General features: G+C 48.9%; 1 protein-coding gene across 3 annotated transcripts; it reads right to left on the bottom strand.

Moving 5' to 3' along the window:
- Nucleotides 1–1,952: 1,952 nt before the first annotated feature.
- LOC139685242 (PAX3- and PAX7-binding protein 1-like) lies at nucleotides 1,953–16,839 on the bottom strand. Of its 3 annotated transcripts, XM_071581902.1 has the most exons (12): nucleotides 16,768–16,839; nucleotides 16,444–16,510; nucleotides 16,046–16,192; nucleotides 15,514–15,644; nucleotides 13,650–14,334; nucleotides 13,492–13,559; nucleotides 12,580–12,684; nucleotides 11,928–12,183; nucleotides 11,769–11,846; nucleotides 10,875–10,919; nucleotides 7,088–7,196; nucleotides 1,953–2,437 (listed from the first exon to the last, which is right to left on the bottom strand). In XM_071581902.1, the coding sequence occupies exons 1-5, from the start codon at nucleotides 16,815–16,817 to the stop codon at nucleotides 14,187–14,189; spliced, it is 543 nt and encodes a 180-aa protein (XP_071438003.1). In that variant the 5' UTR covers nucleotides 16,818–16,839; the 3' UTR covers nucleotides 1,953–2,437; nucleotides 7,088–7,196; nucleotides 10,875–10,919; nucleotides 11,769–11,846; nucleotides 11,928–12,183; nucleotides 12,580–12,684; nucleotides 13,492–13,559; nucleotides 13,650–14,186. The 3 variants fall into 3 exon arrangements, with proteins under 3 accessions (XP_071438003.1, XP_071438002.1, XP_071438004.1); XM_071581901.1 differs by having other exon boundaries at nucleotides 11,769–12,004; XM_071581903.1 differs by lacking the exons at nucleotides 7,088–7,196; nucleotides 10,875–10,919; nucleotides 11,769–11,846; nucleotides 11,928–12,183; nucleotides 12,580–12,684 and having other exon boundaries at nucleotides 13,494–13,559.
- Between the last annotated feature and the right edge of the window lie 905 nt (nucleotides 16,840–17,744).

Genomic DNA, 17,744 nt, shown 5'->3' with positions numbered 1-17,744 from the left:
TTCCCTCCTGGGAAGCCTAAGCTACGCTACCTGGTTTTCTAGGGGGACCAAGGGACACGCTCGCTCTCTCACTCACACCGACAAAGACAAGACAGAGACACAAAGGGGCAACGTCCCAGGAGAGGGAGCAAGCTCTGAGCAGCAACCTGCGGCGAGCCATCCCTACCGCCCACAAGCAGGAGACAACGGCCTCAGACTCGCCCTGGCCTGCACAGAGGCCTCAAGGGCCTGACTACGCTCAAGGGCTTCACAGTTGGCCAAAGAACAGCGGCTGTGACGCGGCCCAGCTACAGGGGGTCACAGTGGCCAGCAGCAGTCAGCAGGCACAAAGGAGCCAAGGCAAAAAAAAAAGCCCTGCCCTGTTTACAGGGTGGGCTGGGGTCGGGAGACCTGCATTCTCCTATCGGGTGTGGCCAAGGGGACTCTCCCTCTTCCTTACAGGGTTGTCCCCCTCTTTCTGGGCAGCCAAAGGAGAACCGTGGCAAAAGGCCAACACTACCAAAGGAAAGACCCAGCCCTGTTTACAGGGGGGGTCACCCAGCGCAAAGCCAGCGGGGGCACCGTGAAGGTGCCCGCCGCACTCCTACGTGTATGCCTGACCCCGTGATGGCAAAGAGGTTCATTTGCCCAGAAGGCCTTTCTTGTGCTCCCTCTTGACCTCGACGCTGCTGATCCTCTTCTGAACTCTTTTGCCTCGCCGTCCCACGCTCCTGGCTCTGCTTTCTTCTCGGATGGCTTCCGTCAAGCAAAGAGAGTAACACAGTTGAGTCCGAGAAGCTCCAACTCCTTCAAGTCAGTGAAACGGGCACCCAGAGCGAGCTCCCCAAGCCACCACCACCTGCCCCCACTCCCACCACCCCTCCACGGCTCCACACAACGCTCCAACTTCCACTGGTGCCACCTCCGCGTTTTCCCACGTCAGCACTGCCGTCCGCATGATGCCGCCGCTCTCTTCTCCCATGGTTTCTGCAAAGGAAGGAGGACACAGGCAGGTGTGAGAAACACCAGCTCCTCCGTAGGAAGCAGACAGGGACCCTACATCCCCAGAGGGAGACCTCCAAGTCACTCCAAACCCACCCACAGAGCCCCCCACTGACACAAACCTCTCCAAACCTCACCTTGAGTGGTCACGGCGACGCCCCGTCTGCTGCTGGGAGCCAGGCCCTCTGGGCAAAGGAAGCTGGGCATACAAAGCACTGGCCAACGAGGCTGCACCTCTGACTACAGAGGGCTCGAGACGCTGCTAGTCTGCAAAGTGCCCGGGACTCCAGGGCACTGGCCCAGACTTACGGGCGGCCCTGGGCCCACAGGCCTGCGGAGGCTCCTTCTCTCCGCCTCGGGGGAACCCAGACACCCTCCCTCCTAACGGTGCTTCGTTGGCTGTTTGAAGAGAGAGGGCAATTCAGGAAGGAGGGTGAGAATCCCGTTCTTCACCCCCGATGGGAAAATGGACATCTCTCAACCCCAGCCCACCCTGAAAACAGGGCACGGCTTTCTTTATTGCCTTGCCACCTTTTGTGGCTGCTGGCGCCTGTCGTCCACTGTGACGCTTTGTAGCTGGGCCATGTCATGTCCTCTGCTCGTTGGCAGCTGTTAAGCCCCTCCACATTGCCAGGCCCTCGTGGCCTCTGCACAAGCCAGGCCATGTCTAAGGCGGCCACCTGCTGCTGTGCAGTACGGATGGCACCCCACAGCTTCCTACAAAGAGCCCCTCTTTCCCTCCTGGGAAGCCTAAGCTACGCTACCTGGTTTTCTAGGGGGACCAAGGGACACGCTCGCTCTCTCACTCACACCGACAAAGACAAGACAGAGACACAAAGGGGCAACGTCCCAGGAGAGGGAGCAAGCTCTGAGCAGCAACCTGCGGCGAGCCATTCCTGACACCCAGCAGCGGGAGAACACGGCCTCAGACTTGCCCTGGCCTGCCCAGACACCTCAAGCCCCTGACTACGCAGGGCGGCTTCAAGGCTGGACAACGAACACAGGCTGTGACATGCCCAGGCTACAGGGGGGTCACCGTGGCCAGCAGCCGCCACCAGGCACTAAGGCACCAAGGGAAACAAAGAAGCCCTGCTCCGTTGACACGGTGGCCTGCAGTCAGGATACCTCCATTTGCCCCTGGGATGTGGAGAAGGGCTCTCTCACTCTCCTTACAGTGTTTCCCGCTCTCCCTGGGCAGCCAAAGGAGAACCGTGGCAAAAGGCCAAAAACACCAAAGGAAAGACCCAGCCCTGTTTACGGGGGGGTCGCCCAATGAAAGCCAGCGGGGCACCCTGAAGGTTCCTGCTGCACTTCAACATGTGTGTCTGTCCAGATGACGGCAGGGACAGTTGTTTGCCCAGAAGGCCTGTCTTGTGCTCCCCCTTGACCTCGATGCTGCTGATCCTCCTCTGCACTCTTTCCTCGATGTCCATCTCCATCTGTTTCTCGACAGCTTCTGCAAGATAAAGAGAAGAGGGTTAGCCCTGAGGTCCCTCTATTAACCTCTACTCCTGTACAAGGACTTAAGTCTTGGAGCAGTACTTGTTTTCATTATATATTGTCTCCTGAACCCACACCAAAATTTTAATGTGATTCATCCTCTTTTCTTTTGTTTTCCTCCCTTTTCAGCCTTCTAACCCGTTTGCTGCTTGAAAAATCTGTGGCTGGACTCGGCATGAAGTACTTATTACCATTCTTTTTCTCTTCTTACAGGAAAATTACGTCCAAGATCCTTTGTTAAACTTTGACTCCATGATTGGAAAGAACGTAAAACAGTATTCCTAATTTATGGAGTCATTCCCTAGGATGGTGAATTTTTTTTTCAGAAAAATCTGTCTCCTTCACCCCATCAGCAAGTTTAGTTTCTACAACTAAAAGAACTGCACACATCCAGAATGCTAGTTTAGCACAGCCTGCTTAAATGTCCATTCTTTCTCCTACCTAAATTGTCTTGCCAACTTGCAGATGCCTGCTATGAAAATGCTACCAATGTCTTCCCTGAAGTACTTCTGATTTTGTCTTTAAATAGGATGGCCCCACGCTTATATCCCTCCAAGATGTTTATTCTGTCCCTAATAGTTATGCCAGATTGCTCTGAAAAATGTTTTTTTTGTCCCCCATAGGCACTCTCTTTTTTTTTTTACATGTTCCCGTTTCAGGAAAAGCCCAGTAAGTCAATTTTTCTCTCAGAGATCTTCTTTCTGGCCTGACACTTTACATAATGATTTTCCTTTCAAATATCTCAAGTGTCCTTTTGCAGTTTTCTCAGCTTTATCAAACTCTGTGGCCGCTGAGTTACCTCATGAAGCCTCAGTTCAATAAGCTTTTCCCTCAGAATTGTCACGAAACACCCTGCTGCGCTCTGATGCTGTAGGCCAACACTCCCTAGTCTCTAACAACCCAAAATGAGCCCCAGGGCGACTCTACAAGCTTTTATCGGAGCTTTTCAAAGCACCTTTCGCCTGCCCTGCCTCAGGGCTGAGGGGAGCGGCGGGGAAAGGGCACAGCTACGGCACGGCCGAGCCCCCCCACTGCCCTCACGGCACCTGTCGCTGTCCGTGTAGCCCTCACAGCCCCACAGGAGCGTGGGGGACACCCAGTGTGCAAAAAGTAAGTGACATAAAAGCCAATGCTAAAGCAAAACAAGCTGCTAAAACCATGAAAAGCAAAGAGCAGTCCTAGTTCCAGAAACAAACAAAAACCTGGTAAACAGATACTGTATCAAAAGTCAGATTTCAAAGAAAAATACAAAATTTATAATAGTAACAAAAAAGTTAATTAGTTTCTACATACAAAGTTAGTTTAGCACTTTGCAAAACTGAGCATGAAAAAAACACACTAAAAATTAAAAACTTGAGTAGTAAAGCCAAACCTGTTCACAACAATAAAACAAGTTACATTTCAATGGAAAACATCTTTGAGAAATAACCCAAATACTAGAACCAAAATACAACAAAGAGCAATAAACTGATGCCAAAGGGGTTTTCTGATTTTTCATTTTTATAGATTTTAGAAATATTTGTAACTGTAGCAAATGTAGTGTTCATATTTGTAACAGCTCATGTTCATTGTTTATACATCCCAACCCCTACCACAGATCAGGAGCTCAAATTCTTTTAGCTATTTAGGCTCTCTTCGAGGTACAAGAGCTGACAACTATCAGAAAGGTCTGCAAAACAAGACCAAACATAAATCAACAACCTTGAGTCTGAGAACACTGGAAAAACTCCAAAGCCCGAGGAAAAAGAGCTGATGAAGAACAGGGGGTGCCAGTGACCCCAGTCCCCAAATCCTGGGGGATGGCACAGGGGTGGGACTGGGGCTGGACTGAGAGATGTGTAAACTGGGCATTGGGTGGGCAATATTATAAACCCCATGGAAATCAGTGTTCTAGGAAGAAGGGGGCAGCACGAAGATGTCATCATGTATTCCTAAAAGCCCCAAGCCTGGCCATTAAAGAATGTACCTTTTTATCTTATCCTACATTAACTGGGCTCCAAGTCCTGTTTCTGGGGGCACTCACGGCAGCAAAACAAAAGATGCCTATTAAGTAAAAGTCAGCAAATTGACTTTTAATTTCCTAACGGGGGGGGAGATTTCTGTTACCTTTTAGTTTTCACGGATCTCTTTCCTAAGTGACCAGAAACATTCCTGTGCAAAATTAACCAATCAAGAAAATTTATTAAAATTCTATTAAATAAAATAACATTATGTGTTAGCAAACTGTATTTATGTACCTTTAGTGATTGTGTATGTTAAGAATTTTTCAGGAGACCCACTACAAGAAAGATGAAATAGATTGTTTCAAATGTTGCTAACCCTGTTCCCAGCAGTCTGGATAAAAGAAAACCCTCCCTGAAAACTCCTAAGAAAAAAATAAACCTCAGAACCCGTAAGACCAACAACCCTCAAATTTCACTCGACACAAATTGCTGAACTTTTTGCAACTATTATGACTTTAACACAAACTTTTGTTTTGAAATAGCCACAGTCTAAAGACTTTATTCAGTATTTTAGCAGTGTATGTATTTTATGTGAGCTATAGCTGTGTACATGTTAGAATTTTGTGTGATTATACGTTGTGTCATGATACACCTGAATTGCAGAACTAGCACAGATATTCCCCTGTTTAAAGAAATGCTGGGGCACTTAAGGAAACCTCAGCACATGCTAAAGCAAATTAAACATGATACTGAAAGCATTGAAACTGTCTCACAACCAAAGTTAAACGAGTAAAAACCCACCACTGGTAAAGCATTTTTATAAGCTATTTGCCCACTGCCTCATAAGCTATTTAAGTCCCTGGTACCCCCAGTCATAACTACAGCAACAGCAATACTCTTGCAAGCACTGCTCAGTGTGTAGCTGTAGTGCAAATAAAGCAATAAAGACAAAAATTGTAAGTGATACCAGCAATACACATGTATATCAAACCCCAATAGTACTGAAACTGAACAAAAGACTTTGTATACTTTGAAACACTGGGGGGACTGAAAGAGAAAAGAGACCAAAAGCCCCTAGTTTTGTGAAATTTCTATTTCTGCTCTGCAAAGTGTTGTTTGCACAGCAAGGCCACTGAACAGCATGAAGTCCTAGAGCCACCATGTTCAAGTACAAATTGTCAGGAGCCCGGTGTAGCAAGGTTAGGAGTCACACATTCCACTAACCTAGACATTTCTATAGGATGAGGTGGTAAAGAGCCAGGATTTTGTAGAGTTACAGCCAAGGGTTTACGAGTTTTACAGACCCATGTTGTCATCGAACAAAGAAAGGCAAAAGTCCAGCAGTGATGAAGACGCGTCAAGACCACCCCGAGGGATGAAGTCAGGAGACCCCAACCCAAATTCGAAGCCAAAAGAAAGCTCTGCCCAAGACTCCGCCTAGTCATTAATATGGAAATTAGAAGGTGTTCACTATAGACTTAAGACTATAAAAAAGCTTATTTTCCATAAACAAGCTAGGCAAGTTTTTGCCCAGTATGAACTGCCTTGTCTCCAACGTTGTCAATAAATGCCTTTGCTGATAAAAGTAAAAATTTTCTCTTAGCAGTTATTTTTGTGACGTTTTCGCTTATCTGGAGTCATCGAGTACTTTTTTGATTATAATTTTCTTTCATAAAAATCTTTTTTTACCCAACCTGTAGTTTTACTTTGTACAACGAAATCAACTACATGAATGCTAATTCAGCAGAGCCAAGTAACACCCTCTTTCTTTTTAATACTTTAATCTTCTTGCCTGCTCATAAGTTCTCTGCTACAAAAATGCTGCCTATGTGTTTCCTTAAAGTTCTTCTGATTTTCCCCCAAAAATGATCACCCCATGCTAACATCCCTCTAATGTGTTTATTTTGTCCCTGACATTTACCTCATATTTCTCCCAAAACTGATACCTGTAGATTAGCTCATGGTTTACCCTCTCAATAACCCCAGTGAAACAGCCTGCTTTAGTCTAATGCCGAAGTTCAAAACTTTTTACCCTTCCAACTGCACAACATCTACCCTGGGGAACCTTTCAGGGCACCTTTTTCTCACTGTGTCCCTCACACCCCTCAGGGACACAGGAGACGCCTGTTTACCCCTCAGGGTACCCTTTTTCCCCTCACAGATTCTTAGGGGTATGCAGGGGACACCCACCTCCCACTCAGGGACACGCACAGCGACCCGTGTTTCACCCCCCCAAAATGCTCCTCACTCAGCTTTTGTGTCCAACAGCCCACAATCTCCCCCAGACAGACTTCACAAGTTTTTATCGACCTTTTCAAAGCGCCCTTCACCTGCGGCCGCCTCAGGGACCTGTCTGAGGGCTGCGGGAACGGCGGCCCCGCCCTGCCTGAGGCGGGAAAGGAGGCTCAGCTGGCCCAGCGGGGCCGCCCTGCCTCCCTCAGGGCACCATCACGGACCCCCGGGGACCCCCCTGGCTCCTCAGGGACCCTTCAGGGCACCTTCTTCAAAACCCCTCTGTTATTGTCAAGACATCTCATAATTCACCTCAAAATGTGCTCTATTCAGTTTTTCCCTCAAAGATCGTCAGTCTGTTCTTGGCGTTTTACCTCAATTTTCCCTCAAGACATCCTGTATTTGAAACTGCAAAGTTCCCTCAGCTTTACCTGTACGAAGTTCTCTGTCTCCTCTGGTGTTCCCCAGCATCTCTACCGACAGACCCTCTGCCTCTGTGCCGTACTGCCTCTCACGCTGCTCCTGAACGCACTCTTCCTCCTGAAAATGCCAAAAATCCGACGTGAGGCGACTCCAAACCCCTTTTTTGAGCCCCTCACGGGTGGGCGGGACTGCGGGGCTGAGGGGAGCGGCGGGACCGCCCCCCGGGCGGGCGGGAAAATGGGACCAGCTGCAACAGAGCGGCCCCGCCCGGCCCCGCGTCCCGCTGGGGGCTCCTGCGGCCTCTCGGTGACCACCAGGGGGCGCCTGCGACACACCGGACACCTGCCTGTCCCCTCAGGGACCCCCACAGAGCCCGCAGTGACACACGGGGCACCCCTGTCCCCTCAGGGACACCCACAGAGACACACGGGGCACCCCTGTCCCCTCAGGGACCCCCACAGAGCCCGCAGTGACACATGGGGCACCCCTGTCCCCTCAGGGACCCCCCCAGAGCCCGCAGTGACACACGGGGCACCCCTATCCCCTCAGGGACACCCACAGAGACACACGGGGCACCCCTGTCCCCTCAGGGACCCCCACAGAGCCCTCAGTGACACACGGGGCACCCCTGTCCCCTCAGGGACCCCCCCAGAGCCCGCAGTGACACACGGGGCACCCCTATCCCCTCAGGGACACCCACAGAGACACACGGGGCACCCCTGTCCCCTCAGGGACCCCCACAGAGCCCTCAGTGACACACGGGGCACCCCTGTCCCCTCAGGGACCCCCCCAGAGCCCGCAGTGACACACGGGGCATCCCTGTCCCCTCAGGGACACCCACAGAGACACACGGGGCACCCCTGTCCCCTCAGGGACACCCACAGAGACACACGGGGCACCCCCGTCCCCTCAGGGACACCCACAGAGACACACGGGGCACCCCCGTCCCCTCAGGGACACCCACAGAGACACACGGGGCACCCCTGTCCCCTCAGGGACACCCACAGAGCCCTCAGTGACACAAGAGGCACCCCTGTCTCCTCAGGGACACCCACAGAGCCCTCAGTGACACACGGGGCACCCCTGTCCCCTCAGGGACCCCCCCAGAGAGCCCGCAGTGACACACGGGGCATCCCTGTCCCCTCAGGGACACCCAGAGTCCGCAGTGACAAACGGGGCATCCCTGTCCCCTCAGGGACACCCACAGAGACATACGGGGCACCCCTGTCCCCTCAGGGACACCCACAGAGCCCGCAGTGACACACGGGGCACCCCTGTCCCCTCAGGGACACCCACAGAGAGCCCGCAGTGACACACGGGGCACCCCTGTCCCCTCAGGGACCCCCACAGAGCCCGCAGTGACACACGGGGCATCCCTGTCCCCTCAGGGACACCCACAGAGACACACGGGGCACCCCTGTCCCCTCAGGGACCCCCACAGAGCCCTCAGTGACACACGGGGCACCCCTGTCCCCTCAGGGACACCCACAGAGCCCGCAGTGACACAAGAGGCACCTGCCTTGTCCCTTCGATCCACAGGGCACCTCTGCCCCCTCAGGGACCCCCACAGAGCCGGCGGAACCCAGGGGGCACCCCGTGTCCTGTCATGGACCCCCACAGAGCCCCAGTCCCACCGTGCGTTTTTCCCTTACAGCACCTTTAAGTGTCGTCCTCTCCTCCCATGCACGAAGTCCCCACAGACTTCTCCACAGTGTTCCCCCTCCCATACCAACCCGTGGGGTTCCCCCGCAGACACCCCCATGGGGTCTCCTCCGTACTCACCCGTGGAGTGTCCCCCATACGTTCCCATGGGGTTACCTCGCAAGTTTCCCCCTCATACCCACTCGTGGGGTCCCCGGGGTTGACCACGCACAGCACGGTGGGGCGGCAGCGGCCCCGCGCGTCCCGCAACTCCCTCCGGGGCACGGCCACATCCAGCGCCCAGCCTCGGGATTCATCCAGAGGGTACGGGATGGCCATGGCCCCTGCCAGCCCCGCGGTTGCCCCGAGCAGGGGAGATCCGGCACCGGCACCGGGACCCCCCGTGGGCAGCGCCAAGCCGGGATCCGCAACCAAGGGGACCTTGGATCACATCTGCGAAAACCTCTTACCCCAACGGGACCCCATAATTTGGGTGGCCCCCCAGCACCCCATACTCAAACATTTTGATGCTCCCGTACTCCAGGTGGGTATCCCCCCACACCCTGTGCCCACATTTGGCTGCCCCTCGTACCCCGTACCCTACATTGGGTGCCCTCCGTACCCCAGGTGGGTGCCCCCCCGTGCCCGAAGTGGCTTCCCGGGGGCAGTACCATCCCCGTGTCCTTCTCCAGCCCCTACAGAAGCGATCGGGCACCAGGCACAGCTCCTGCAGGGGCACTGGGGGACACTGCTGGGATCGGGGAGACGGGGGGAAAGGGGAGAACTGCTGGGATAGCGGGGCAAGGGGGGAACGGAACGGGGGGGCACCGGGGTTGGGGCAAAGTGGATGCCTTTTTTTCCAGAGGGTCCACACACACATCTGAGGGTCCCTGGAGAGCCCCCGGCACCAGAGAAGCCACACACACATTGTCCAGTGTCCAGGAGAGCCCCCTGTCCTCCGTGTCCCCTGTCCCCAGAGTGTCCAACACCAATAGGGGTCCCTACTCCCCCACACTGTTCCGTGGCCCTGAGGTGACTTCTGTCCCCAGGATGACCCCTGTTCCCAGGAGTCCTCATATTCCAAGATCGCCTTAACCTCAGTACCCCGGTTTCCCCAGGACACCCCTCTCCCCGCAGGGCCGTGCATTACTCCACTCTTCCCTCGCCCAGGACATCCCTAGTCCCTTCCCAGGACATTTTCTTTTCCTCCATCTACTCCTTTCCCCTCTATTTACCTGTCCTTCCTGTCCCCCCGTTTTTCCTTTCCTTCCTTGTCCCTCTGTCCTCTCTCCTCTCTGTCCCCCCTGCCCCCTAAGTTATCCACCCCTGTCCCATCCTATCCCCCCGTGTCCTCCCAGTCGCCTCTCTATCCTACCCCTTTGTCTCCCCCCATCCGTGTTTCGTCCTTCCCTTCCCCCCGTACCTCTTCTACCCGTCTCTCCCCCTCTTCCCGCCTTTCATCCCCTGCACCTCCCGTACCGTGTTCCCCTCTATCACACTTTTCCGTCCCCCCGTCCTCTCTGTCCCACCAGCCACTCTCACCCCCTGTATCTCCTCTGTCCCCTCTATCGCACCCACTGCCCCTCTCTCTTCCCCTGTCCCCGGTCCCGTCCCCTGTCCGCACTCACCGCGGTGCGGCTCCGGGCGCGGGAGAGGATGTGGATGCGGGGGAAGGCGCGGGACCCCCCGGCCAGGCGCTGGCAGCGCGAGCGCGGCACAGGGACCGACTGCCCGTGCAGCCGGGGGACAGTGGGATTGGGATAGTGGGGCTGGGACAATGGGGATGGGCTTGGGATAGGATGGAATGGGGTGGGGTGGGGTCGAATGAGATGGGGTGGGATGGGATTGGGATGGGATGGGGTCGAATGGGTGGGGTAGAAAGGGTTTGGATGGAAGGGAATTAGGTGGATTGCAATTGGATTCAGTTGGCTTGCTTGAATAAAGAGCTGGTAAGAGAAGGCTGTTAACACCTCGTCAACACAGCAGGAGGGCAGAAACCTGGGTAAATGGGCAGTCCGAACAGCTTTTGTTTAAATTATCTTCTATAAAATTCTTATATTAGAAAATCTGTGTTAAACAAATAACTGTCTGTAATAGATATTTGAAACCACCTGTATAAAAATCACCCCATTTTTGTACACGGTAGACACGTACTTTGTTTAGGTATGAGCTCCCTGCGTGACTCCAGCCATGGGCAAGCTGTAATAAAATTTTGCTTTACCATTAATATCTAGATTTTCTTTAAATCACAGTCCCACCCGTGCGTTTTTCCCCACAGCCCCTTTAAGTGTCGTTCTCTCCCATCCATGAAGTCCCCACAGACTTCTCCGCAGTGTTCCCCCCCATACAAACCCGTGGGGTTCCCCCGCAGACCCCCCATGGGGTCCCCTCCATACTCACCCATAAATTTTCTGGGGTACCCCGTGGGTCTGGGCACCCTGTAACTCAAATGGTCACTCCATAGTGCTGGGAACCCCATAACTCAAACAGGCACCCCACAACTCTCTCAGGCACCCCACAGGATGTGCTGGGGCACCCCAAGGGTCTGGGCACCCCATATATGGTTTGGGGTAACCCCAAAACTCTAATGGGCACCTCATAAATAATAAGACACCCCATGGCCATTCTGGGCACCTTAATGGTCTGGGCATCCTATAACTTCAGTGGGCACCCCATAGACTGTGCTGGGCACCCCACGGATCTGGGCATCCCACATATTGTTTGGGGGCACTCCACAGATCACCCAAAACCCAATCCTGGGACGCCCCCAAATCCAACACCCCCTCCATTAGGACCCACTTCCCGAACCGTGCCTGGGTGTCCCCAAACACCCCAAAAGTCACATCCCCACCCCGCAGGACCCTCCCCAAACCCCAGCTCTCCACAAGCCCTGCCCAGGGACACGGAAGTGACATTCCCAGGGCTATTCCCAGTGCTATTTGAGGATCGGGCACCCCCTGTCCTGTGAGAGACCCCCCCAGCGCCCGCAGTGACACACAGGGCCCACATCTCCCTCTCAGGGACCCGCACAAACCAACACAAACGTACCTCACTTCCAAACACGACTGGCTTGTATTTTACTGCATTTTCTTTGGACGACAGCTACTACTGAAATGTTATCCAGGGCTAACTCGGGTAAAGAATCCGTGTAAGTGTCTTAAATGCTTCTCAGCTTGCTGACTTTCTCATGTCTTCAAGAATACTTACTCTTTTACATACTGTGACTACTTATGTGTTAAATTATTTAAGAATAATATATGTGAACACTTCCTCTGCGACGACAGCTGTGTAAGGTAAAATGAAACAACACGTTTCACAACTAGAAAATTTTAAAGTTTTATCCACCAGAAGATACTTTTGCAGACCTACCACTTTATTCGAAGTGCATTCAGTCCTGTCTTACGAAAATATCTCAAAAGCTTTAGGCTATTAGTCATACACAAGGAGACCTCTTTCCCCCATTCTGCCAGGACAAAGACAGGAGACACAACACTTCACAAGTTACACAGAACTATACAGAGAACTAGAGGTACCACGCCCAGGGACCAAGCGGCAAACGACTGTTTTTGTCTGGCTTTAATGCCTTCATCCCTCTTCTGACAAAAGACAGGGCTTTTTACCAAGGGTTTACGTTGTTTTGCTAAAACTCCAAAGGTGCTTAAGAACTTCTGAGATAAGACAATGAACAATGAACGCACATTGAGGTCTTTGCCCAGTGCTTAAAAACTAACGAGTTCTTTTGTGAGCCTCTGTACACCTGGCGCTCATCATCCCTGCCTCTCCTCCGGGCTATGAAACTTCCCAAAACCAAATGGAATGGCAGGAAAGCTCCGAAATTCCCCCAAAACTCTATTCCTACCTTGGTCTCGTTGCTTTAGCTTCAGCAAAATCCTGGTTTTGACATTTCCAAATAAAAATAAAGTCATTTTCTTCCTGGAGCCCACCTCCAAAATTCAAACGCGACCTTCAGAACAGAACATCCCCATGAATTGCTGCCACAAGCAGTGCCAGTCAGGAGCCGCCCGGCCTTTACCTCCCCCACACAGACTGTTTGCTGCCAGCACCAGCAGCTTTTTGGGCTGACATGTGGAAAGTCGGCCGGCACCCACGGAATTGCCTTTGCTCCCTTCCTAAAGGAACAAAGCTTCCCGAGTTGCAGCCCCAACAACTCCTTCACCAGATGAGTTTATTGAAACAACTTTTCAGAGCAGGCATTTCTGAGCGTACTCCATCAATCCCAAGAGTTCAGAAAAAACACTGTCCGCTGTCCAAAGGAACTGTGCATGTTACAAGTGAAATGCTTTTACCATCCTCATTTAAACCATCACATGAGCATAAATGGCACTCATTATGCAAATTGCAACAGTTCCCCTAAAAATAATTAGGGCACAAACGGAAATAGTTCTTAACCCAAGGCTGTTACAGCTGCCCCATGCCTTGGACCCCAAGACCAAGTCACTACTGTTCTGATATAAATCAACAGATTTTTAAAAAATGTTTTCTTGTTTCTTTACATTTACCTTTGATCCTTGTTTTTTTAAAAGAACATTCTTATATGGTATTTAGTGGGAAGTGTAACATTTGAATATTTAATAAAATATAAATACTTCCAAGCTTTTTTCGCCTTCATTCTTCTTTGACATCTTTAGCCACACTAATCTGAAGAAGCAGGTTCCATGGATTACATTAGAAAACCAACCAACAAAACCCTGAAAACCACCACAACCCCCCCACCCCAAAATGGGACACAAAGTGGATTTGAGCAACTTACACGTGTCTGGACTTCAGGAAGTGCTGCCGTCTACACGTGCACCATCAGCACAAGTTCTCATTCTTTGACTGTATTAAAATAATTCAGCATTGAGTTTGGAGTTCCCTTTTGAAAAACAGTCTTCTGAGTTGATATTCTGAATGCAAACCACTTTTTACCTGCTCCACTTGGAGTGCAGCCCAGCTGCTTCTTAAAGGTCAGGTTCCATTCCAATGTGTGTACTTTTGAGCTCACAATTTTCACACAGTTGAATGTTTTACCAGTTCCTTTGACCAACAGTACGATCATTTTATTGTCAAAATAAGTAATTTTTAGCAAATGAAAAGCTTATTGCAACAATACATCTTTATACCCAGTGTGAAAGCAACATGATGTTATAAATAAATGCATACAGTGTATTACACAAAGTATATTATACACATGCCCTGTAACCATGGAGCAATTAACAGCAGTACAGGACTACTGAGCATGGGCACAAAGTACTCTTGTAAACAAGATTTTGAGAAACTTGGAGAAAAAGGTGGCTTCTGGAAAGATGAAAATCTTGGGATTCCATTTTTGTTTTAAATGAAGTCAATGATTTTTATTTTTCAGGGTGCTGTCTATAAGAATGCACTTCATATTGAAACAAAGATCAATACTATACAGTTTAAGAAACTTTACATATGTACATAAATTACACATCAGGAATGGTTTTAAAGCTCAAAATGAGTTGTGGGAAAAGTCTCTTTTCCCTCTATTAAAATCTTTACCTCTTTCACGTTGTGATCATTTGCAACTGTCACGGCGTGATCCAGGGCTCGGGTACTCGCCAGGAGCTTTATGACCTGCTGGATGTGCTCCCTAAAAGGAGGGAGGAGAAGTCAGTAAAGGGGTAGAACAATCAATGACATGGATTAATATCCCAACAGAAGGCTACGTCATGAAAGCCATATCATAAATATTCCTGCCTCAGATTTATTAGAGTTGCTTAATTAGGGCAACAGCAGCAGATTTGTTTCATGCTGGGAAAAGGCAGGACAGAAGACAGAAATTAAATTAGAACTTCCTATGAAAATAAGGCTAACTGCATGTTTCTCTCCCAATACAAACTTTTACCAAGTTTGTACTTACACCTGGTAAAAAAGGTTCTTTCAAACCGAGACACAGACTACCAAAAGAGAGAGTTCAAAAATTTCAATGAACTTCACACACAAATTGCTACACTGATACACAAGAGTATAACAAGACTGGAAGATTCTTTATTCCTGTGCTGTTGCTGTTGCCAAACCATTACAGGCCAGCAGTGATGTGTCTAATCTGAACTTCTAATTAAGCTCATTATGGGACTCAAGCAAAGTGACTCTTGGATCTAAGGCCAAAAAGTTCATCCAGCTGGTTGTGTAAATGAAATCAGAAGGTTTGTACTGTATAGGAAAGACAGTTTGCAATTCAGAAGCCATTATGCAGGAATCAGCAGGGCTCACAGGGTGAAATAGTCCACATGCAGTAGCTGCAAAATTTGGCAGAATAAAAGGTGGTTTTGTTTGGAAGGGACACCTTCCATAGCCCAGGTTGCTTCGAGCCCCATCCAACCTGACCTTGGACACTTAAAAGGATGGAGCAGCCACAGCTTCCCTGGGCAACCTGTGCCAGTGCCTTACCACCCTCACAGGGAAGAATGTCTTCCTAAAATCCAACCTAAATATCTCCTCTTGCAGTTTAGAACCATTGCCCCTTGAGTGGACATGATCTGCCCATATAAAAAGTCCCTCTCCTTCCATTTTACAAAGCCCCTTAAGAGTCTGTGACACTGAGCAGTGGTACAACAGGTATCATCAGTGTTTCAGTATTTCCAGGAGGTGCTGTGTCCAGACACTTTAAATATATCCCCATGTACCACACGGTAACATTTTGGAAGTCTCCTTTTAAAGAAGTTTCCAAAGACACTCCACAGGATGGAGACAGTTACTCATGTTTGCATGTACAGGCAAAATAAAACAAATGACAAGAACTGCAATTGCTTTAACTCAAGGTAATTACCTTGCATTTCTCTTCTCTACATCAGAGCAACCAATGCTGTGTCTGTAAATTGTATCAGCCAGGTGAGCAAGATATCTACAGGAGTTTTCTAGCTGGGAAATAGTCTTGTCTCCTCTTAGATTACTGAACCACTGTTAGGAAAGCAAGCAATTACCCAGGCAGAACAGGAAAAGAAAGTTAAATACAATGTAAGAAAATTCTTACAAACTATGTAACATGATTGGGGAAATCTGCCAGCTGAGATTGAGGTGACAAGACCCAACTGAGTGAAAAAATGAGAGAACTACCAAAAAAGTATCCAAAATCCAAGCAGTGTGACACTGAAACCCACAAAATACCTACACGAAATACAGGTATAAGCCAGAGAAGTTTCTTTCTTTAGTTTGTGTGTTAAAAAATACAAAATCTCTTTTTCACTGACACTACAACTTTTGAAATACCAAACCCGAGATTTCATAGGCAACTTCAAGCTTTAATCACATTTTCCTTTAATTGCAATCTGTGATTTTAAACATTGTTTGATTTTACTTACACTTTGAGCCTTCTTCATGCTGTCCTCTCCATACTCTGAGTTTTGAAAAGCCATAAGGATGTGCCTGTTCAGCAGCCCATCTATGGACAGCTCCTGGAGAGTTTGATTTGAAAGGATCCCATACCACTGGAGAAAGTTTCCTAATAACTGAAAATAGGCATTTCAAGACTTACTGAAACCAGAAAGTTGATCAAACACATCAAACATTTAAAAAATATTTAATATTTTAAAATATCTTGCAAACCTATTCAGAATACAGTCTCCCTCACAGTGCATTACCAAAGACTAAGGATCCTCATTTAGAGATTACAGCAGCTTCCATCTACCCTTTTCCACAAATTTGAGAAGTATTTTATTGCTACACTGTCTCAGACCATTTACCAGATGTATTTACTCACCTTACCAGAGGACCAAAACTGACGTTGGAAAAACAAATATGGACCCGAGTTCTTGTTTTCTAAGATGCTGCAAAGTAAAGAGATTTCTTAATGAGCAACCAAGACCACATCTCTGTCTGCAATTTGCTGGTTTCCAGCACACAATTCATTTCCATAAATACTCCCTTCCATCCTTCTTGTCTTTGCTAAATTCTACCAGGAGGATAACAAAAAGATGTCCTGTATCCAGGCACTGAACCACACTGGGAAAAACCCTGTTAACTGTGGACAGAAGGCAGCAACTTGCTAAGGAAAATCTAACACCATAGTTGAAAGTAAACTTACTTTTTTGGATAGAAGGGCATGAATACATCATCATCTAGTGTTCTCCTCATTCTTAGCAATAATGCCTTCAAAAGCATCTGAAAGATCATTTTATTTTTAGATGTCCAAGGCACTGCTTAGCAGTTAAAAATCGGAAATTGATTTTTAAAACAATAAAGAACATTTGTGAGCCCAACAGTAAGGGCACACATATTTAAGCACCCATACAGTCTTAAAGGAAGAAGCCTGTAATAATGGAAACATCTGAACTTTGACAGGTTCCATTAAAGCCTGAACTCTTAACATCAGTTGCTGCACTCACAGAAGGCAAAGTAAAACTACCCAATTTCCAGGCACTGCATTTGAAAAGATTGCAGAGATCTTAAGAAAGAAAACACAGTATTTGTAGCAGACCCTTAAAGCAAAACTGGAGACCAACAAGTCTTACATTTGGTGTATCTTTTTATCTCCAGTATCTATTTTGGGGAGGTTTCACTGAGTTCCTTCTCTTAATCTATCACCATACTTGACTGTTCACAACCAAGCTGCCGAGCATCAAATAAACTGAAAACTTCTCTTTCTTCCTCTGTTTTCCAGCATTAAGTATAGTAAAAATATATTCAAATTCCTTAACTTATGTAAAAACCCAACTCACTTGTGTGGTTTTGTTTTCTGCATTCACCACTGAGGGGTATCCATCTACTGGTTTCTGTACAATTGCCACCACTCTACATGTCTGTGTGGTAGAAAAAGGATCCCAGATATTTTCTGAAATCACTGTAAGAGAGTAAAGAATTACCCCCCCTTGAACATACTCAAATACAGGTATTGATGCATTCATTTATTTACAAAACAGTAAAATCTGAAAGCACAAACAAGCACGAGATTCCACAACCCCTTCCCCACCATTTTCCAAACCTATACCTGTTAATTTAGGAAGAACAACTCGCTCTACAATGGTAGGCAACAGTGAAATATCAGCTTCATCTTTCACTTGC

Source organism: Pithys albifrons, unplaced genomic scaffold (assembly GCF_047495875.1).
Source record: "Pithys albifrons albifrons isolate INPA30051 unplaced genomic scaffold, PitAlb_v1 scaffold_46, whole genome shotgun sequence".
In the NCBI taxonomy this organism is placed as follows: Eukaryota; Metazoa; Chordata; class Aves; order Passeriformes; family Thamnophilidae; genus Pithys; species Pithys albifrons.
This window is presented reverse-complemented; position numbering and strand designations above follow the sequence as displayed.